Source organism: Pseudochaenichthys georgianus, chromosome 1, assembly GCF_902827115.2.
Source record: "Pseudochaenichthys georgianus chromosome 1, fPseGeo1.2, whole genome shotgun sequence".
Classification (NCBI taxonomy): Eukaryota; Metazoa; Chordata; class Actinopteri; order Perciformes; family Channichthyidae; genus Pseudochaenichthys; species Pseudochaenichthys georgianus.
In genome coordinates, this window is record NC_047503.1 from 15,060,706 (window position 1) to 15,082,563 (window position 21,858).

Here is a 21,858-nt window from a genome sequence, read left to right on the forward strand (position 1 = left end):
ACCACTGGTCAGACTAGTCCAGAAGCAAACCGTGATGTTTTTAAATGAAACCAGCACTAACATTTTTCCCCACATCGTCCTTGGAGCTGATCAGGTCCTCCATCTCCATCTTCAGGGACTTGTTGGCTCTCTCCAGCTCCTCTCTTGAACCCTGGGCCTCATCCAGAGCTCTGGCCAGGGAAAGAGCCTTCGTCTCCTTCTCTCTGGCCTCGGCTTCCGCATGGTCTCTCTCATCTGCATATTTACTGGAGATACTCTTCTCCTCTGCCAGCATCTGGAGACCAGGGAAGGAAGCAAACCATTGATCATGTTTAAGGGAGTAATGCTTAAGTTATGTTGCTAATATATATACTCAAGCTGTTTTTGGTAATAGTGATTAAAGGCATTTTAAGGTTGTAATGTGTAATTATTTTGTCTTATTATTTTTCCCCCATTTAATTTGGGCAACTCTTTCAAAGTAAAAATTCATTTGAGCAATAGGAATAAGTAACTTAAGAAAAGGTGTTAAGAAGACATACAAAATAGTAGTAATAATAATAATTATACTAGCAATAATAAAAATAATAATATATAACACTGGTGGAATATAATAAAACAAATCAATATTGGACGGGAAATGTAGCATCCACATATGAGAAATTAACACTTTAATTTATTGAAATCTCAATAAGAAAATAGACAAAAGCAACATTTAATAAAACAAGATGCAGTAGAAAACACTAATCCTTTAACTGTTATCTCTTAGAGTTACCCCTTTTCAGATTTGACTGACCTGGTCAAACTTCTTCTGCTTCTTCTCCAGGTTGGACACATTCTGCCTCTGGTTGTCCAGGTCCATCAGCGTGTCCTCCAGCTCCTGCTGCAGACGGTTCTTGGTCTTCTCCAACTTGTCGTACGCGGAGGCCTTCTCCTCAAACTGCGTGTTCGCTGCCTCCAAATCTCGTTGCAGACGCTTCTTATTTTCTTCCAGCAGCTCGACGTTTCCCGTCATTTCGTCGAGCTTCTTCTTTGAATCTGACAACTGTCGACAGAAGAACATTTCAGCTAGCGTCTACATTATGTCCGCCCCATGTTCATCTCATATCCAGTAAAACATCATTGAAACCCTTTTTGATGCGTTAGTTGTTTTTTCCTTCCTGATATTTTCTTTATGATTGAACCATATGATAAATTAACCTGTACATTCTCTGGTGTGAGCTCTGACCTGGATGTTGAGGGTGGACACGTGTCTCTCCACGTTCCTCTTGGCCTCCATCTCCTCCTCCAGCTGCTCCTGCAAGCTGTTCTTGTCGTCCTCCGCTTGCCGCAGCTTTGTAGAGAACTGCAGCTTCTGACGCGTCTCTTCAGCCAGCAGTTCCTGCAACAGCACAGCGGGTCAAATGTCAGATCTGACTGATTGTCACCAAGCAATATGTTGTGTCTTTGATAGTCACGGCAAAGATGACATATAGATTGTATTGGCACATCTTTTTAAGTTTGATCAATCCTGCTGAGTCTGGTCACCTGTGAGTCTTGGAGCTGTGAGGTAAGGCTGGACACATCTTTGCTCAGTTTGATGTTCTTTCCCTCTGCTTCGTTCAGTATGACTGTCACACTCTCCAGCTCAACCTGTACGACGGCAAAGATGCATTTTCAGCTTTTAAAAATGCAATTATTTTCAAATGTGAAGTGCTGATGTAGCTACTGAGAGTCACTCACCGTGATCTTGGAGCAGCGCTCACCCAGCTCCGCCTTCTGCTTCTCGCTGTCGGTGAAGCGTGTCTGCAGATCGGTCACCTGACCCTCCAGCTTCTTCCTCTTGTGCTCGCCGTCTTGTTTGGCCTGGTTGAGTGAGCGCACCTCGATGGTCAATTCTGACGTCTCCTTCTCCAGAGCTTGTTTAGCCTTATCCAGGTTTAACTTCACCTGAGCGGGTGAGAGGAAACACAAGATCAATATCCTATGTGTGGGGATTTTTCTTTAAGGAGATCCAACTGTGTGTAAATGCTGAGGCCTACTCGTTTGGACTGCTCCAGCTGCTCCGTGAGCTCCTCCACAGACTGCGTGTGTTTCTGTCTCATCTCCTGAACCTGGGCCTCGTGGGTCCGGTTCTCGTCGTCAATGGCTTTCTTAAGCAGGTTCACCTCCTGCTCACGTTTGGCCCTGGATGGATTCATCACGCACATGTTTATTAGCATGACAAATGTATTACTAACATTCCTATTGGACACATGCGTTCTCAGAACAACAAATGCAGAAGGATTCAAATATACCACTAGTAAAAGTAATCATCGTGCAGAATGGCCTACGTCAGGATTACTCGTGTACTTTATCACTGATTTATTATATTGATACATTATTATGTGCAGCACTAGCGATGCAGCTGGTAAAGAAGGGGCACATATCAATTGCTTTACTGACTGCTAGATAGGATGTCATTAATAGTACAATATTGTTTTTCTTGGTCATCGTTTATATTTTTGTATTAATAATCTGAACCTTAATTGATCACAAAACGTTTTGTCATTAAATGTAGGGCAGTTAAATGTACAATACTTTCCTCTCAATTGTACAGAAGTAGAAAAATAAAGTACCTCAAAATGTTTTGTTGAAAAGTGCAGTACTACATAAAGTATAGGAACGTTACATGATATCCCTTTATATGTGAGAAGAGTGTGGCCGACCTCAGTTCCTGCTGTGTGGCGGTGGAGTCCAAGGTGTCCTCGAGCTCGGACTTGAGGGCCTCCAGCTCCTCCCCGAGGTCCCGTTTGATCTTCTCTGCTTTGTTCCTGGCCGCCCGCTCAGAGTCCAGGTCCTCCTGCAGGTCGGAGATGTGTCCCTCCAGCTCTCTGATCTTCTTTAGAGCGTTGTTCTTCTGAGCTGTCTCGTCTTCTAACCTGAGGGGGGGGGGGATTGCATCGATGAGGCTATATGTAAGCATGATAACATTATAACTTTAGAAGTATTCCATGTATACATGGTATGAAGAAGGTGCAGCTCTGCCTCAGATGTATGGAGTTACTTGGCTTTGAAATGTGTTAAAATATGTAAATGGTAAATGTGTTATTACTCCTCGGGTCCCGTTACCTGGCCAAGGCGTTCTGTAACTCCTCCTCCTTCTTTGCGAGCTGGGCTTTGAGGTCAGCGATCTGCGCCTGCAGGTCGGCTATCTGCTCTTGCATGTCATTAGACTCTGCTTCCAACTTGCGCTTAGCCTTATCCAGCTCCTGTCGACCCTTCTCCTCCTTTTTCAAACGGACTACGAGTACAGCAGAGAGATAACAGTTAGCACAAAGTCTCTGACTGTGACACCAATAATAGTTTTGTGGATGTTAATACAACCAGTGGTGTAGTGGGGATGTTTCACTGGGTGGACGCTATTTTAATTAGGTCATCCCAAACAATGCCACAAGTGCGCAAACCGGGCAGACAGGTCTACATAAACTAGCGGTATGCTTAGTCCTACTTTAGTTACTGTACTGCAAAAAGCAGACGGCGCTGCGCTCAACACACACACACACACACCTGCTGCAAAAGCGGCGGGCGGCGAGCTGGTTGTGTCACGAGCGTGATGACGAATCATACTTTTTTAAGGACATTTAAAAAAAATATATATTATAATTACTGTGAAATGTATTATGTTTTCGTCCTTATTACAACAAATACACACTTGCAACTGATAACACTGGCAATGGTTTTATATTTATTAGACCATTAAAAAAAAAATCATGTTTCAAAAAAGAGGGGGCTCCAAATAAGTGGGGGAACGGCGATCCCCCGCGTCCAACGACCGCTACGCCACTGATGACAATCCATAACAGATCATTACCCTCCAGTTCAGAGATCATGGACTCGTGTTTATTTTTAAGCTTGGTTAGGTTCTTCGACTTCTCCTCTTCCTCCGCCAGGTTGGAACTGAAGTCTGCGACCCTCTCCTCCATCAGCTTCCTCTCCTACAAAACACAATGAACAGTTACTGAAATCCACTCTTTCCTGTCGATACATTCGCTCTCTTAAGAATTGCGTGACCGATATGAGGAGTTGTTTGTCCACACTCACCTTCAGCAGCTTGTTGTTGTGGTCCTCCATCACCAAAATGTCATCCTCCAGCTTTTTGACCTTCCCCTCACAGGTCACCTTCTCAAGCTGCAGCTTCTGACGGGCATCTTCCTCCTCCTCCAAATGCTCTTCCAATTCCTACAAATGAATAAAGCAGCTTCAGGTGCTGCTTCATACTGTGGCTGATCACAAAGCGTCTCATCTAAACAACGGCTACAACAAACAATAAGATATAGACAAAAGACACATGTGTGCAGACCTGCATCTGCTGCTGCATTTTCTTCTTATCCACCAGCAGAGCCTGAGCACGTTCTTCCTCTTCGTCCAGTCTGGCCTCCATCTCGTGGAGGATCTCCTCCAACTCCTGCTTCTTAGCCCCCAGACGAACCCTCATCTCCTCAGCCTCGGCGTACAGCTCTGTCTCGGCTTGCAGCTGCTCCTGCAGTGCGTTCCTCTCCTCCAACACCTGCATCGCACGGGCAAGAAACAATTCAGCTCAGCTTCAATGTCAGCAGATTCCTTTTTAATCAAAGCTTCTTCTCATCGTCTTTGAATCACTCAATGAAATAGTGAAAAGGAACATGACATTGGTACCTCAAGCACATTTAAATGATGACATCAAGTCAACAAACTATGTTTATAAATGTGTGTGAGTCGTTTACCGATGTGTGTTTCAGGGAGATCTCCTTCAGCTCCGATTCATACTTTATAGCGCTTTCTTTGGCTCTCGTCAGCTCTTCCTCCTTCACACCCATTTCCTCTTCCTGTCGCGTCACTTGCAGCAGAGGCTTGACCTGCAGGTCAGGAGGATATGCATGGTAAGAGATTTAAAAGTACTATAAAGGCAAGGCACGAATTGATTGTATGGCTACATTCAAATATGTTATAAGCTTAGAATAAAACGATGTAATAGTTTTGTTTTATTTCGATGCAGAAGAACTCGCTGACCTTTGTGAAGAGCCTCCACCACTGCCAGTTCCTGAGTTTGAGGTAGGCGGCGCAGTTCCTCTGGATCACCTTCATGGCTGTGAGCTGCTGTTGCCTCTTGGAAAATGCCCTTTAAAAAATAAAACAGTGAAAGAAATGTGTCATGTATTACATAAAGCAATGTGTATCCAATTGTTTTGTGTTAAAAACTGCAAACATTTAAGGAAAGCCTCAATGTAAATACAAAGGGCTAAAGTACAGTCTAAATCAGGGGTGTCAAACTCAATTTCATCGCGGGCCACATTCGCATTATGGTTGCACTCAAAGGGCCGGTTGCAACTTTAAGACGATATATATGATGAATATAGAATATATATTAAATAATGTATTATATTATTGGCTCTGCATTGGATTATTATCAGTCCTGGTAATAACTTCATAAATAACCACGTCTGAAAGCACAAGTCTAGGGCACATCATTGAAAGCAAATATTCAACAATGAAAGAACATCCATAACATGAATCTGTTTGCAACTTATATATATCAATATGCCAATTACTTGTATATAGACTATTCTGCACTATTTCTATTACATTTTATTTTATTTACTTGCACAATTGTATCTGTTTTATCGTGTTGCACTGTTGGAGGAGCCTGTGACCTAAGCATTTCTTTGTCATAACTACACTGTAGCTATGTACATATGACAATACAATTGTATTGTATATTATATTCTTTGCAAGCTCTTGCGGGCCACATCAAATGAAGTCGTGGGCCGGATTTGGCCCCCGGGCCTTGAGTTTGACACCCCTGGTCTAAAAGATGTTATTAGATCAATTGAGCATGTGAACACTGCAACACAGTGGTCAAGGATGCGAGGGGGTTCTGTGTATTCATACTTTCTGGCGAGGAAGCCTCGAGCCTGCGACTGGAAAGCGATGATGACCACGGTGATCTTCAGGTCTCTCTCCTCCTCCAGCTGGGCCAGCACTCCTGTGCGGAAGAAGATTTTACTCTGTCCGATCCTGTACAGGTTGGGGTCCAAGTCCAGGTGCTTGATCTACACAGGCAGAAGATCAGTGAGCAAAAGGAGGCAGAGGTACACATTCTTTTGTAGACTTAAAAGTGTGTTTACCATCAGGCAGCAGGCCTGTTTGCCGTCCATGAAGCCTTTGGGGATAGCGTTTGCAGCCAGGATCTCATAACTACGAGCAAGGAAAAGACACACGGATGCTTAGCAACGAAAGACAAGTTTGCTGGAATATTACAAAGTAAAGCAGCACATTATAAGTTAGTAGATCTTCTAACCGCTGGCGGAACTCCTGGAAGACAATTCTGTTGGGGAATCCTTGTCTGCAGATCCTGATCCCCTCCAACACGCCGTTACACCGCAGCTGCTCCAGCACCAGGAACGCGTCCAGCTTGCCGGCCTGAGGAGAATGAGATTCTAAACTTAGTACTTTGGGTTAACACTCAATACTAAATGGATACTGCATCATGTGTATATTTCTTTTCCTATGTTATATAATACATGTTACAGTTTAAGGAATACACAATATAGATGTAAAGAAACACAGCTATTAGTATGGTTGGTATGAAATGATGTCTGGGAAAACAAGCTAGTAGATCCCCGAAGATACTGATTTTTCCCTCACTATGTAAAAGATACAGCACGTTTATCGACGATGCACTTGGCTTTACCTTCTTCTCGTGGTTGGGGATGATGCACCTCACGAAGTTGGGCTGGGTGTTGTGCAGTGTGGTCATGAGTTTGGCCAGAGACTCCTTGTAGAGCTGCCCCACCGTGCGGAACATTCCCTTCTTGGTCTTTGAGCCGCTCTGCATAGAGCTGTCGGACATCTTGGCTATGGTGTCGAGACCTACCACTCTGTCCGCTGAAACAGACATACTTATGTTAATAGGAACAACGTGTGCTTACTGGTTTAAATGGTTGAACTGGGCTGGAGTTGTTTGGTTTCTAGTGTAGTTCACTCACATATATGCACAGTTTGTTTCAAAATAATCTGAAAGACACAACGTTCTGTTTGGAGGGAACTGAGAGAATCCAGATGGAAATATGTGCAGTAATTGCCTTATCTCTACTCCATTCATTTGAATGTCGGGACTTTGAAACGTATGTATTGTTTGTTATTACTGGAAAAAGGATGATTCTCAATGAAATGTAAAGCTACCAGGTCTCAATGTTTCTCTATATGTTGTTAAGCAAACTAGTAGCAGTGATACAGCTTGAGAGGCTTCAGAGCAACCCACAGAGTACCTGCGGTCCAATTATTAAACACTTGAATTCTTCTGTTTGTTAACTAAGGCTGAAAGCAGTACATCTCACCATCTTTCCAGAGGTCTTGCACAAACTGGCTGGAGGAGTTGTTGAGCAGCGATGTGACGTTGTCATTCAGAGGGTCCATGTTCTTGGTCAGCCAGGCGGTGGCGTTATAGTCCACCTACAAATCAAAACAATATTAATGTTACTTGAGATTTCATTGAAATGACTCCAATTGAATCCTATCGTACACGTGCCCTTGTACTCACCCGCCCAGCATAATGGAACAGAGAGAACTCCGTCTTGCTCTTGAGCTGTTTAGTTTTGGCAAACTTGATATGGTTCCCTTGTGTGTTCATGAGTTTCTCCACAAAGGAGACATCTGTAGCTTTGGGGAACCAGCACTCTTCGTCCAGCAGGGCCAGGACGCCTGGAGGGTTGTTCTGAAGAGAATATGCTGCGATTAGTTATATGACTAAATCAAACCATAAAGTATCTGCTCTCGGCAGGAAAGGATCCTTGGCTTGCCCTTGCTTCTTTTATCATCTCAAAGCCACTCACCGGCCTCTCGATGAGCTCGATGCAGGGCTGCAGGTCCAGGCCAAAGTCGATGAAGCTCCACTCGATGCCCTCCCTCTGGTACTCCTCCTGCTCCAGCACGAACATGGTGTGGTTGAAGAGCTGCTGCAGCTTCTCGTTGGTGTAATTGATGCACAGCTGTTCAAATGAGTTGTCCTGTAAAAAAACAAAAAACAGATGTGAAGATGTATATTATAAATAAAAAATGTTTGTGTGTTTAGCAAGCTACACAACAGCTTGTTGAGTTCTGACTGTACACACCTCAAAGATCTCAAAGCCGGCGATGTCGAGGATTCCCAGGAAGGAGGCCCCCTGGCGTTTGGTTTTGTCCAGCGCCCTGTTGACTTTGCCCAGGATCCAGCGGAAGAGCCGCTCAAACACGGCTTTAGCCAGAGCTTCAATAGCAAAGTCGGCCTAACACACACACACACACACACAGATAATATCAGATGAGAGATCACAGTGTCGAAGTTGACTTCATCTCAGATGTCGAGTTTGGGACGTTTTTATTATGCGCAGTCTGTTTTAATGTTCTTATGGTGTACCACGGTTAAGTACCTGCTCTTTGGTCTGGGCCTTCTGCACCACCTCTCTGCCCACTTTGATGCGAGGGGTGAGGATTGCCCGGGTGAAGTCTGTCACATTGATACCCTGCAGGTGACACACCTTCTGGGCCACTAGAGGGAGAACAATTACACCAAGATGCTTTTAAAAAAAATGTCTACATGTACCGCTGTAGTACAAAGTAAGTTGAGTTGAATATAAAAATGTATTGTTAAAAGTTTTAGTGTCTTCAAAAAGAAGTGGATTGGTTGTATATTTTGTTATCTTCTTAGATGTTTATTTTGGAAGACTTGAAAATGATTAATGTCAGGAAAAGAAGCAAATTATAAGTTGATGTGAATATTGTGAAATTGGTAGAATTTGATGTTAACACGTAGTTACGAATGATGGTGTCAAGTTTTTAATAGTGAGAAGTTGTGGTGTCTGACCGGTGTTGTCTGGCATGGTGGCCTGCTCCTGGTTCCTCTCTTTCTTGAACTCAATGTTTCCCAGCTGCATGACGGTGGAGCACACCTTCAGGATATCTGAAACACAGGGGAAAGACAGTTGGCATCAAAGAGAAACAGCATTAGCACCCACACCTATCAGTCATTCTCCAAGAGTTAATCCAAGTCATTTCAGATACCGAGTCTTTCTTCATCGGTCAGGCCCATGATCCTCATGGCCTCCATGGTCTCCTCGTACATCTCATCGTCCTGCTGGCCGGGGAGCTGAACGTGACCAGCGCTCAGGAAGCGGTAGTTACTAAAGGGCTCCAGGAGAAGCTCCTCTGAAAAGATAAGACACTACGTTAAACAGCTTGTGGTTAACTGATGAACTTTCTGGGAATTTGATGCACAACATATGTTCAATTAAGCTACAGTAACTGTTCAGCAGCAAGTAATATAACTGAGATTATGGAAAAGAAGGCGCATTATGTTTGAACTCACCGCGCTGTTTCCCCTGGACACCGGCGATCATGTAGTAGAAGATGTGAAAGGCTCTTTCTGTCTTTGCTTGTCTGATACAGCGAGATTTCTCCAGCAGGTCTGAGAGTTTCAGCTGTTAAAGAATACATATATGCACTGAGGAGAGATTAGCAAAGACACTTTATGAAGGTCAGTGTTCAATGCCATTTTGTTCCTAATTTGCTATGATTTCCATTATGCGTTAAAGATTCGATTCTTACATTCAAATATTCTGTTTGAATCTAGTATACTATTATCTTAAAAAACACTTCCCAAAGATTGGAAAGCATTGTGAAAAAATGTATTGGGCAAAGTAAACGTTTACTAAAAAGGAACATCTAAACCAGGATTAAAGTGGTATTGATTTGATACCAAATATCAGATATCATTTTTAGGGCTATAGAATTTCCTTTGTAAATGTGCATTTTTGAGTTTTAAGACCAAAAAGCCCCACACAGACAGGATACAAGTCTCAACATTGGCTCCCACGATGTAGCCGGTCACATCAAAGTTGATACGGATGAATTTACCCTATGAGAGAGACGCGGAGGGAAAATGTTGCAGTTAGAAAAAGTGTCATTATCAAAAATTGCCTTTTGACAAAATTCATCTACATCTTAAAACTCACAAATCGGGATGAGTTGTCGTTTTTGATGGTCTTGGCATTTCCGAAGGCCTCCAGGATGGGATTGGTCTGCAGGAGCTGCTTCTCCAGCTCCCCCTGGTGACAACAGTGGCAAACAGAAGCATCAATACTATACTCTGATCTGTTCACTGGAGGTGGGTGTGCAGTAGGTGGTGATGGGTGAAGTCGGTAATGGTGGACATGGGTCAGGGAAAGTTTATCAGTATTATCACTGATGTGTGAGCGACGAGATGACAAAATAAACTCAACCTCAACTGATCAGAAATATTACCAACAGGTAAATCCTTTAGTAGCTCCATTATAATATATTCCTTTCCAGTGTGTTATGTAACACAGACATATGGCTCGTCCATCAGTGCGGGAGAGTGTTACAAATGAGGAGATCTGCTGTTGTTGATGGGAAAACAGAGAGTAAGGCCGAGGAGTGACGTCTCTTCTGGTCAGATGAGGAATCTGGATAATGTTAACATTACAAAACCTTTGATAAATCCTGCTAAAGTACTTCCACTCATGTGTGAGACATTTCAAATGATTCTGATTCACAAGCAGCCTTCTGGATTAGATTTCCTTTCAGCGTGACTGCAGGCCGGCGGACTGCTGGGTGGAGCAGCAGCTGTAAATGAGGCAGACACCCCATCTCTGTGCATCCAGCTAATCCATCTGATCAAAGTGGTCCCTGTCTGACTAACACCAAGGTCAGGCGCTGTAGATTTCTACCTCCTGCTTAAAAACACTCCCTTCTGCTACCATGTAAACGAGCTAACGCCACACAGAGGAGAGGGGCATGACTTGGGTTAATATTGTGATGAAGATGGCAACAGTGATTAGAGCTTTGATTAGTGATGGACATATTTAGACATGTTTCACTCCTCATCAATCTGGTTTTTGAGTTCTTACTCAGAGTGGTACATTATTTTTGTTTTATGTAAGGAAAAACAAGAGAGATACAGACCAGCTGAAGAGGAGCAGTTCAGAGTTGGCAGAACAGAGAGGAGGGTCTTGTTCAATAAAGTCACTGGGGGAAAGAAAGGAGAAAAAAGAGAAATAGAGCAAAGCAAACGGCAAGAAAGCAAAAGAGAGCTGTTGAAAACAATTGTCTTTCAGACGCTGGTTAAATAAAACGCTCGAGCAGATAGCTGATGAGCAAGTTGATGAGTCAAAATAGTGCATGAGGAAAAAAGAAAGTGAAAGAGACCCGATCTTTGTTTCTGGGAGCCTTGAGGTCTGACTGAGGATTGCGTAAGGTCTGGGGAAGTGACCCTGAGGCTCCATGGGGTCAATAGCGACGGAGGCATTGCTTTGACCCACACAGTTATACTTCCAATACCTACACCAGAGCAACACAACAAACCATCAACGTCTATTGGGGACGCCATCTTACTCATCCTGACTGAAGTGCTGGCAAAGTCAGGGCAGATGGCAGGTGAGAGGACGAGGAGGAGGGCGGAGGTCAGAGAGGAAGGTGCGGGGGGGAGTCGGTGTTGAATAGATAAGAACAGGACATGCTCACACTGTGCTCGTTGATCTGTGAGAGACCCTGTCACTGCCGGGGGGCCACCATCACCTCCACTGGCAGTGAAAGGGTGTTCGTAAGAAAAATGTATGACACAAAACTCAAACACGATAAAGTTCAGGTGTGTTAAACTAGACACGTCCTCTACTGAACACTTTTTGAAAAGTGACCGCGAGTCAGTACTGTGATGGTCATGCAATGTAAATCAAGTCTTGTTGGGTAAGATACAGAAATGACAATATTAGGGTAAACACCGTCCAACAGATTTTTTATGAGGGGGTAACTCGGTGACAATTCCTTCATGCACGTTTCTAATCGAAGGCACACACAAACACGACACACCAAAACACACTCCGGGGATTCCCTTTTACTCACGTAGGCAAACTGTACTCCTGATTGTTGCTATTTGGAGGAAATTGCAATGTACAGGATTAAAGTGGGATGTTTGCTGCACATGTTGAAGAGTGAGGGAACTGGCTGACAGATCCGCTTTGAAACAACATGATCTTTACACGGATACTTACAGCGCTGCTGTCCTTCTTGCCTTTATGTGAGGAGGCCACAAGAGCCAGATACTGGATGACCTTCTTGGTGTTCTCCGTCTTTCCGGCACCGGACTCTCCACTAGAGAGGAAAAAGTGAGGAGGGGATTAAAAGATGCCGAGGGGAGATAGAGAGAGAGAACAAGAAGATAAGCAGCACTGACAGGTGCTCTGTTCACACTTCAGTAACCCAGTTTAATTGAAGGAAAAAGGCTGTCCAAATGTCTGACTCAAAGCTAAATGTTATTGTTCAGTAGGCCTGGCACTACGCACATAATAATCCACACATGAATTTAAATTAATCCTCCCCACTTATTTTAGAGATCAAATTGAATAGTTTAAAACAAGGAGAATAAGTATTTTTTTAAACAAGATATTTTGGCCTTCCTTCCTATATTTGATAAACAACAGAGTAGATGTGGGCAACACAGGTTGGTTGGGGGAAGTGTATATGAAGTGCAACCCGTTTGTTTGCACCAGTCTAAGGTTCCAGTCTGTATGCTAAGCTAAGCTAACAGGATGCTCTTCAAATTGAACTATCTGCAAGTAGGTGAAAGTGTACACATTTTCTTTTTTGTATTGATCCGGTCAGAATCACAGCAATAACGCCATAACACTTCACTACAATCAGTGAGCATATAGCTGGGAGAAACATATGACATGTACAGAATTATTAGGAGTTAAGTGACAAATACCCTCAATGAAGCTACAATCCTAAAAGTAAAAGTTATACTGACTTTTAAAAGACATTGAATAAAACAAACATTTCAAACAGAAGCTAGAACACATTCTTTCCAGAAAAGGTTCATGGATACTTAGAAAGACAACGTTGAATGATACCAGAGCCACCAGTCCCTCAGACAGGGGTCCATAAAAGGCATGGGATGCTCCCTGTTGGGGTTTGGCAGCCCGAGAGGAATCTAAGGACTCTGTCCTGATCACGTTTGGTGACGTCCAGGCTCCTACTGCAGGAGAGTGCTTTGGGCTATTATACTGTCTCTTTCTGCACGTCCTTCTTACCATCAGCACTACTGTCCTTCTTACCATCAGCACTACTGTCCTTCTTACCATCAGCACTACTGTCCTTCTTACCATCAGCACTACTGTCCTTCTTACCATCAGCACTACTGTCCTTCTTACCATCAGCACTACTGTCCTTCTTACCATCAGCACTACTGTCCTTCTTACCATCAGCACTACTGTCCTTCTTACCATCAGCACTACTGTCCTTCTTACCATCAGCACTACTGTCCTTCTTACCATCAGCACTACTGTCCTTCTTACCATCAGCACTACTGTCCCTGACCTTAACAGGGTGATTTAAAAGGATTAAATAGATTACCATGGTATCATATTTTACCAGAGGTACCATATTGCTAATATTCTGATGTGTTTTATTATGGTTTTGTATATCTCTGCTTTTCTTCTTGTAAATGATTGAATATTTCAAGACTTGGGGAATCATGGACATCTAATAAAGTGCTGTAAGTCATGCTGTAAGTCATGCTGTAAGTCATGCCATGAGTTAATCATTTCGTTTTCTGACAAGGGGCCACCTGTACTAATGGTACACAAAGTCTCCCCATGCAGTCTGTGTTTTCTGCATGGTCATGTGTTTGATAACACCATGTCAAAAGGTACAGTATTGTGAAACATGATTGCACAAGATCCAATGGTGTAGTTCCACACATGTTCAACAGGTGTATAACTACTGTAAGATTCTCTCCTTCTGTACATGTTCTCTGCTCATTTAATGCAAGGGTAATCTGTCTCTTATACTGTTGTACAACAATATCATATTTTAACTTCAATCTGTGTCTGTGCTTTACTGTGTTTCTATTTGGTTATTTGGTTATGTTATGAATGTTTAAGATATTCGACAGACTGCTTAGAATATATATACTGTATTTTGAGACAATATGCATGGTTCAATATCTTTTGTACACGCAAGGTTGAGAAACAGCAGTTGTATACGACTCAAACACTTATCCTCTCAGTCCATCTGAAAAAGGGAAACCCCTACACTCTGACACATAAAAGGGAGCCCTCAATGTATACATGTGATGCATTAACGCCCTCAGCAGGGTCAGACCAGGCAACATCCTGCCACTGTACCGCCACTATTCTATTCCCTCCGTCCGAGTTTCACACACACACAATGAATATTGGACCGAGGAAACTAGTGACCCTCGTGAGATGAAATGTCAACATGGATTTAGCAGTCGCTGCCATTTCCCATGACAAGTTCTTGCTACTGTGTGGAGGTGTTTGAAGAAATACAAACACTCCTTGAATGACCTGAACACACATTGTCAAAGTTAGTGCAATAAAGTTTACTACCTTCTTGGAAAAGAGGGAGTTGTTAAAAAAGTGTATTTCAGTAGTTATGACGTTGCTGAAACAATCCTTAATTCACCTGGAAATCTTACCAATGTTGTTCCAAGTTAACGGATGCCTTGCCACCATGCGTTTCTGATTCTCTTTATCTGCTTGGATCTGTCTGTACCAAAGCCATTTACAGGAAATCCATACAATTATAGTTACATAAGTCTCCCATGACAACATATTAACAAATCTTCGACACGATGGATTGCAGTAATAACAAAACCGCCAAAGAACATACAGGGCAATTAAACACATGTGTAAACACACACGCAGGAGGAGCATGCCACACGTGACAATCCATGTATCGCACCAGTAACATTTCTCCCATATAAGGCTGCAGAGGCCAGCCACCAACCGAAGCTCAAACTGAAATACAGAGGTTGTTTTGAACTTCTCTTGAATCATATTCCTTGGAAGTACAATACAATACAGCTGTATTTATATAGCACTTTAAACCTCCAGACCAAAGTGCTGTGCAGGCAAATAAACAAAACAAAACATATCTGTCGTTAGCATCCAACAGTTATCTTCATGTGCACCAGAACTGTAAACAAATGTTCCCGCACACAGACGGGGATAAATGCTAGCAAAGAAAGCTTGATTGTGGAGGAAATGGTCCGATCAAATGAAAGAATGTGCAGCATCCCGGCATCTGTAAATGTAGATGATAAAAAAGCCTTTAGGGCAAAGAGCCTTTTCCTTTCCTTAACTGGGAACGCGGGATGCTGAGCAGCAAAATGCTACTGTTGAGTCAGAACTATATATATTACTGTACATTAAGCCGTCAATTAGTATGACTGTTGGTCCATTTAGGGCGCACCGCCTCTACTTATTGCATACATTACGAAGTTACCCTTCTGATGAGGAAAGAATGCAGCATGTTTTTAGTGTGTAGACAGAGATACAAACAGATGGGATGTAGAGAATGTGAGAGTGGAAAGTTAGTTTGTGGAGGTCGACCTAAGGGCCAACAGTTCCTAGAAACAGTAGGAAATACAGCGTCACAAATGATGACCCAAGCCCACATAAAGACACTTAAATGGGGAAAGGAAGCACATATTAATTTCATTTCTATGAATTAAAGTAAAGTTCAGCTCACTCCAAATATCAAGCCAGACAAAAAGAAGTCTCTGGATGTAAGATAGATGTCAAAGCTCTCAATAATTAGCTTGATGAAAATAAACAAACAAAATGGAGCCAAAACATTTGCAGAGCTTATCCGCTTCTCCCATCAGACACTTCCTGACCGGGGCTCTGAGAGGAGAGCAAGGCCACAGCCCCCTGGGTCAGATTCAGGCTCATCCAGTACGGCTCCATTTAAATACAACATGCTGTAACATTATCTAAAAGCATTCTGCATGCAACTGTCATCATCTTCCAAAATAGCAACTGCTATATTATGAATGATTTCTTGATACGTGGGCTGGGTGCTGAGAGACGAGTCGGGTATCTAATGTGTTCAACTGTGTCTACAACAGCATTATGTAACTGCTCTTCACGTACACACAGCTTTCCTTCTAGCATCTATGTGACGTCTGGAAAAAGATTAAGGAAAGGCGACAGAAGAGAAAGATGTTGACTCACGTGCAGAGAATGGACTGGTCCTCTCGATCTGAAGACACAGAGAAAGTTCACAGTGTTAGACAGCCCAGTCTACAATACACAGTATTCACTTAGTAAAGATGTGCTAATCCAAAGGTATCTGCAAAAACAAAGTGCAAATATCTACTTCTTTATGATGCATTACAAGAGCGTTGACTTTATGTTATTCGTCCTCTATGCTTGGCTGGAGGTGTACAGTCATGCACAATAGCCAAGTACACTACTGTACATACCACTTGTGAAACCACAAGCCCTTCTCCAGGAATAAAGATCAGTCTAGTGTTACATTTAAGACACCAGCTGGGAGTCGGTTCAGTGCATTCAGGCTCTCGTCCACTGTGCCTAAACAAACATGTCACTCCCACAAATACTTAGATTTTTAACCATGAAAATCAACCCTTAATGTGCTTTGCAGTGCGTCATCCCAAAATACTCCAGGGATAATACTGTGAGTCCATGTAAGGCTTTTTTGTAACTGTATCCTCCAACTGATACCCGTCCTGGGGGAGTACAGGGAGTACTGCTGCGAGAAAAGATAACTTTGCTGTTAGCGTTTGACATGAAACCTCTTAGTAAATGTCTCCTGGAAAAGACACAAAGCTATGGTTCTTCATCTTCATAGAGTGAAGAGCATCATAGAGTGCGAGGAATCGTGATTTTCGTACTGTGATTAATCGCTCTGTGTTACAGTGTGCAGACGGCCCTAAACTGTAAACTAGCACGGATGCTGTTTCTCCGTTTGGAATCGGTTTGTTGGCGGCCGTTCCACTGGTTCCATTCCTTACATGCACACACATAATGCAGCCTCTCCGTACTGCCTAATTAAGGCAGATAGAGGGAGAGGGATGTGGCCAGAGTCCTAACTATTAACAAAGCACTTATATACTAATAAAGGACTGGCTTACCTAAAGCCAGTTGAGTAGCACTTGAAATACTTGGCTCTATGAAACCTGATGTACTTATATGATTCTGTTTTCTTCAAGCTTGTATTTTGTTGGTCGAACGCACTTATTGTAAGTCGCTTTGGATAAAAGCGTCAGCTAAATGCAATGTAATGTAAATGTAATGTAATGTAAGCTTTTCTAAAACATCCAGTCTCGGGCAAAAGACTCCCTAGAAAAGAGAAACTTTTAAAAATATTAAGGATATTTTTGTGACACTGATCTTTACAGGTTAAAACTCAAAATCTGATTAAAGGGTATCATCAATGTCTCTGTACCGCAGACACCAGTGGAGGAAGGTAACTGAGTAGATTTACTTTACCTTATAATTGTAGTAATGTAGTATTTCCATTTTAAGTACCATTCTTGATGCACTACTTTTTCTTGAAATTACTTTTACTGAAGAATCTGAATACTTGTTCCACCACTGCCAAACACAGTGGGAGCCAAGAGGAACGGCAGTGAGACTTTAAACAGCCAAACTCCCTGAGGGAATTTCACATTTGTATCTTGCGAACATCAAAGACTGAGGCACAATTTTGGAAATATGGGATCTCTGCCAAGATTGCAGCGGGAAGAATTTCCCAAAGCTTAAGCGAGTTATCTGGGTTTTGCTGTTCTGCACCACTTCCATTCCTACATGTGAACTGTTCACACCATAGCACTCAGTGTAGACATCCTGCTTCATTAGGTGCTAGTCCGTGGGAAACCCCACTGATGCATCAGCACTAACAACTCCATGCAGTGTTATTTAAATAAAGGCTCAAAGCGGCCAATAGATGCGCAGATGTAGTCTTAACCTTGTGGTCGTTGAACGAAGACTCTTGTGTGCAAAGGCTTATCGGAAGGATTTATATTAAGACCATCCTGAATCTTAAAGCTCTTGGATAAAAGTTATTCTCCATTATGCAAGACTTAAAGGCAAGCTTGTCCGTTGGAAAACAATGTTTAGGATTAAAAACGTAGATTCCAAGGGAGAATGATCATAACAGCAAATTCAATTGACCAGCTCATTTCGTATTCAAGATGTGGGTTACTTACTTAGCACATCTAGGACCTCAGGAAGTCTCAACCTCTGTGCTTATGACCTCCCTTTAAAGCTGGCCTCTATCTTTTCCTTTGCATGTTATTAACCAAGGGAAAACTGAATGTGTGGTCCATGCTCTTAAACAACCAAGTGTCACTTCCTATATCATTAGCTGACGCAAACAGCTGATTTGTTTAGTCTGAAAAATGCAGCAAATCAAAACATACTCTTTATTTACCAGTGTTCCACATAGTGTTTTGGGAGGTGACAAGCATCTGATTCTCCCACAATCTGCAATGTGCAGCTGCGTGGCTTCTTTTGCAGCGTTGAGCTAAAGAAGTATAATCCAAACACAGATAAATCCTCCTCCTTCTTGTTTACTTCTGACGCCATGTTTACACACAATAGTTGTACTGGTAAAAACAATTATTTCCTGTGTAGCGGCCTCGTGGAATTTAAAATCCTCCAGGGAACACATATTAGTGACAGTTGCATTCTTAAAGTACTGGGAGGCCTTAAGCTTTCATAAAGCATTGCTTAGCTTGAGTGTGTTGTGGTTGATGCTTATAGTCAGAGCAGGAAGTATCATCAACGTGCTTCAATGTTTTGGATCCATGACTAGTGCAGAATTATTCATTTTTCTCAAACCGGGAATGCACATTTATAATTTGGTAGACTTAGCCGTCTTTACATCATGAATTATATTGTTATTGTATATTTAAAAAAACAAGTGTATGCTTCTCATGGGTCAAATCCTCCATATCATAAGCTGAGTGACGTGGCAGATGCATCAGTTTCTCCGTTTGCAGCCGCAGAGATTAAATGGTGTGTTTTTGGAAGATCTGGGAAAATCCCCACTTTCTTCAGAGCGCTTTAAACAATTACTTCCTAACTTAGCTGTAAGTCCTGTCCAAACATCCTGTTTCATTGGAATACTCATCAAACCAAAGCAGAAAGTACAATCTCAAACTATTTCTCAAACCCATTTATCGGAACTTTTATTTCTCCTTTCTCGTGCAAGAAAAAAACGTTTGTATTCACACTGACCGAAAGAGAACAAAACATGTAGATCATTTAAATGAATGAGGAAGGGGAGGCTGCTGAGACAGGAAATGTTTTACTGCCCTCCACCCATCTCCCCATCCAGATGTCAACTCCTCAGAGATCATCCTCACGTCAACATGAAGCCCAGTGGGCACGACCCCCTGGAAGCACAAGAAACGGATTCTCTGGGAAACCAGCTGCTCTAAGGACTGATCCCAGAGCCATTTACTGTAAGCAGAGGGCACCACTCTGCCAGGGCCACTATCGTCACCTCTACAAGACGACACGGACTCTCAAATAGGCCATAGAATCATTCTTTTTGTCACCGTCCATTACCAACTTCTTTGTAATTCATTAAAGCAGACCAATGCTGGAAACTATAAAGTTGATTTGATGCCGTACAAAATAATAAACACAGTTCTGCTTTTGAAACCATCAGCCTGACAGCGTTGTGGTTTTGTCAACATGACGGAGCTAAATGCTGCCGGCCACCATCACTCAGACATTTGACAGCTGTTACCACAAGCTCACACTGATACCGAGCTCTTTAAAGCTAGCAGCAGCACAGACATGACTTATGTGTGAAGACTGTCAATGAGTAACAATAGCTCTTATGGCTTCCTTTCATGAGCTAGTTTCCTATCATTGATTCATTTACATTTGATGAGTTATTGGGTGTTGTAGCTAATACCAGGAAGGCTACCAGTCCCTCATAAAGAAAACAACCCATACACAACTCTATTACACACCAAATAACCGCAAACGAATGGAACGTAAATGATATCGCTGCTCCATCAGAGGGAAATGGCATAAGTGGATTTCCCAAAGAGATGGGAGCTTCGGGGACATCGTACCTTGCATCATGTTCCTGTAGGCATTATCAGCGATGGCGTAGATATGAGGGGGGACTTCATGTCGTTTCTTCCCTTTGTACATGTCGATGATCTTCTCTGAGTAAATGGGCAGCATTTTATAGGGGTTCACCACCACGCAGAACAGGCCGGAGTACGTCTGAGAGAAAAGAGGGCGGGAACATTTAGTGTGTAGAGACTCGTGTACATGTTCGTGTTGTATTTCTATAAGTCAGGAGACTTCAACAAGTCAGGGTCAGAAAGCAATGATAAAGACTTTGTATCATAATTAAGATTACAACATAAGGTTCCAATTCAGGGAATGTCAGAGAGATACCCAATAAATATATAAATACCTGGGTGTAATTACACAATGAGAGGCTGTGAGTGAATGATAGTGGGAGCATTAAGATGTTTTGACTGTATACTTACGTAAATAAGTCCAGAGAAGTACCTCTCGCGGATGTTGTGCAACACGGAGGCTTCGTTCAGGCAGGTGAGCTCGGCCATGTCCTCCACCTTGCTGAACTTGGGCGGGTTCATCTTCTGGATGTCGTCCTTGTTGACCGTCAGCTTCTTGGCACTGTCAGCCAGCACCACCAGCACCTCGTCGCCGTGCTCCTCCTTGATACTGGCCGCCTCGAAGCCATGCTTCTCAGACGGGATCCACACCAGCTTCCTCGCGGACCAGTCAGCCTGAGCCATGGGGCTGTTCAGGAAGTCTTTGTCCACAAAGAGGAACTTCTCATCATCGGACGGGGCCTTCTTGGACATCTTGGACTGAGTTGGAGGGCCAACTGTTGGAGGAACCAGGAGATTAGATGTTGGAAAAGAGCAAACCGTTAAGGAAGCAAGGACCGAAGGGAGCTGAAACGGAAGGAAGGAAGCAACAGAGGAAATAAGGGACAAAGCAAGAAAGAAAAAGATATGAAGGGGAAATAAATTAGGCTATATTCAGAGCGTTAACATTTGATAAAAAAGGTTGTTATTGCAGTTATGCATCAATTGTGATGACTGTATTTTAGAGAAACACTGCACAACTCAAACTGTATCGAACACGTCTCAGCTAACTATATCTCTGCTGCTAGTTGTCCGTTTCTTTTTTGGGAGTAAAAAGACAACCGTTTGTGCACAGGGTTAACTGAACACGATGAGTTTGATCTCTTAGTATGCTACAAATGCTACTAAAGTCACCTCCTGCCTGTGATTGTGACTCAAAGGGTTAACATGTTTCATCCATCGGGGACTTCCAGACTGCAGTCATTCTCACACCCCCTCTCAAGCCAACACTTTCACATACGCCACAAGGGAGACGGATAAACAATTCAGCTCCCTAATGTAGACAGAAAGATTGAGTGTGGGAAGTTGATTTGGATTCACTCGGTAACAAAGAGAAGTACATTTTGTTAACAGAAATATCCTTAAACCGTAAACACTCACTGGCATTTACTCGTACTCAATTACAAGTCAGTGCCTAATTGACAACATCCATGTTTTCCATGTCTCCCCCCTCCATCTCTCTCTCCCCCCCTGTCTCTCTGCCTGGAGGCTTCAGTCTCGTGCTGTGATGACCATATATGGGCCCCTTCTCTGGAGCACGACTCTTTTTCTGCGGACCTAAACAGCAAGGCAAGAGAACTCCCAAACAAAGCCCATATAGGGAATAGTATGTCTCTTGCTGGCCTCGTCGTTTACTTGAAAATGATAACAGCGAGGCGGAGAGCCCGAGGGGGGCCCGGGGCTTTAACTATTATGCTTCATATGGGACGCCAGTGGCATTCATTTTGAAATGCTACAGGCAGTGTAAACTATGAACAAGTGTCTGGGACTCAGCCATGTCTGGGAGTAATACCTGCAAAGGTGCAGAAATGTACGTGAACCCAACAGTCAAACACAAGTAAAACATAAAGCATGGGATGGTAGCAATTATTTTAAATGTCACATTTGTTGCACTTTATGTCTTAATGTGC

General features: G+C 42.9%; 1 protein-coding gene across 3 annotated transcripts in view; it reads right to left on the reverse strand.

Moving 5' to 3' along the window:
- The window catches only part of myh11a (myosin, heavy chain 11a, smooth muscle), a 30,327-nt gene that overhangs the window by 5,879 nt on the left and 2,590 nt on the right, over positions 1-21,858 (reverse strand). For 2 of the 3 annotated variants that reach the window (XM_034093599.2, XM_071205475.1), the window contains exons 2-33: positions 20,321-20,685; positions 19,892-20,048; positions 16,008-16,035; positions 12,021-12,120; positions 11,872-11,898; positions 9,966-10,058; positions 9,805-9,868; positions 9,320-9,418; positions 9,016-9,159; positions 8,819-8,914; positions 8,385-8,503; positions 8,088-8,240; positions 7,809-7,982; positions 7,517-7,690; positions 7,314-7,428; positions 6,668-6,861; positions 6,275-6,396; positions 6,102-6,171; positions 5,866-6,026; positions 4,987-5,095; positions 4,701-4,832; positions 4,298-4,504; positions 4,039-4,176; positions 3,809-3,932; positions 3,067-3,238; positions 2,664-2,876; positions 1,998-2,142; positions 1,699-1,905; positions 1,504-1,608; positions 1,205-1,357; positions 773-1,021; positions 62-274 (exon numbers count right to left, since the gene is read on the reverse strand). In XM_034093599.2, coding sequence (XP_033949490.1) covers positions 62-274; positions 773-1,021; positions 1,205-1,357; positions 1,504-1,608; positions 1,699-1,905; positions 1,998-2,142; positions 2,664-2,876; positions 3,067-3,238; positions 3,809-3,932; positions 4,039-4,176; positions 4,298-4,504; positions 4,701-4,832; positions 4,987-5,095; positions 5,866-6,026; positions 6,102-6,171; positions 6,275-6,396; positions 6,668-6,861; positions 7,314-7,428; positions 7,517-7,690; positions 7,809-7,982; positions 8,088-8,240; positions 8,385-8,503; positions 8,819-8,914; positions 9,016-9,159; positions 9,320-9,418; positions 9,805-9,868; positions 9,966-10,058; positions 11,872-11,898; positions 12,021-12,120; positions 16,008-16,035; positions 19,892-20,048; positions 20,321-20,662 — 4,599 coding nt within the window. In that variant the 5' untranslated portion in view covers positions 20,663-20,685. The remainder of the gene's footprint in view (positions 1-61; positions 275-772; positions 1,022-1,204; positions 1,358-1,503; positions 1,609-1,698; positions 1,906-1,997; positions 2,143-2,663; positions 2,877-3,066; positions 3,239-3,808; positions 3,933-4,038; positions 4,177-4,297; positions 4,505-4,700; positions 4,833-4,986; positions 5,096-5,865; positions 6,027-6,101; positions 6,172-6,274; positions 6,397-6,667; positions 6,862-7,313; positions 7,429-7,516; positions 7,691-7,808; positions 7,983-8,087; positions 8,241-8,384; positions 8,504-8,818; positions 8,915-9,015; positions 9,160-9,319; positions 9,419-9,804; positions 9,869-9,965; positions 10,059-11,871; positions 11,899-12,020; positions 12,121-16,007; positions 16,036-19,891; positions 20,049-20,320; positions 20,686-21,858) is intronic. The other variant, XM_034093664.2, reaches the window with a different exon arrangement.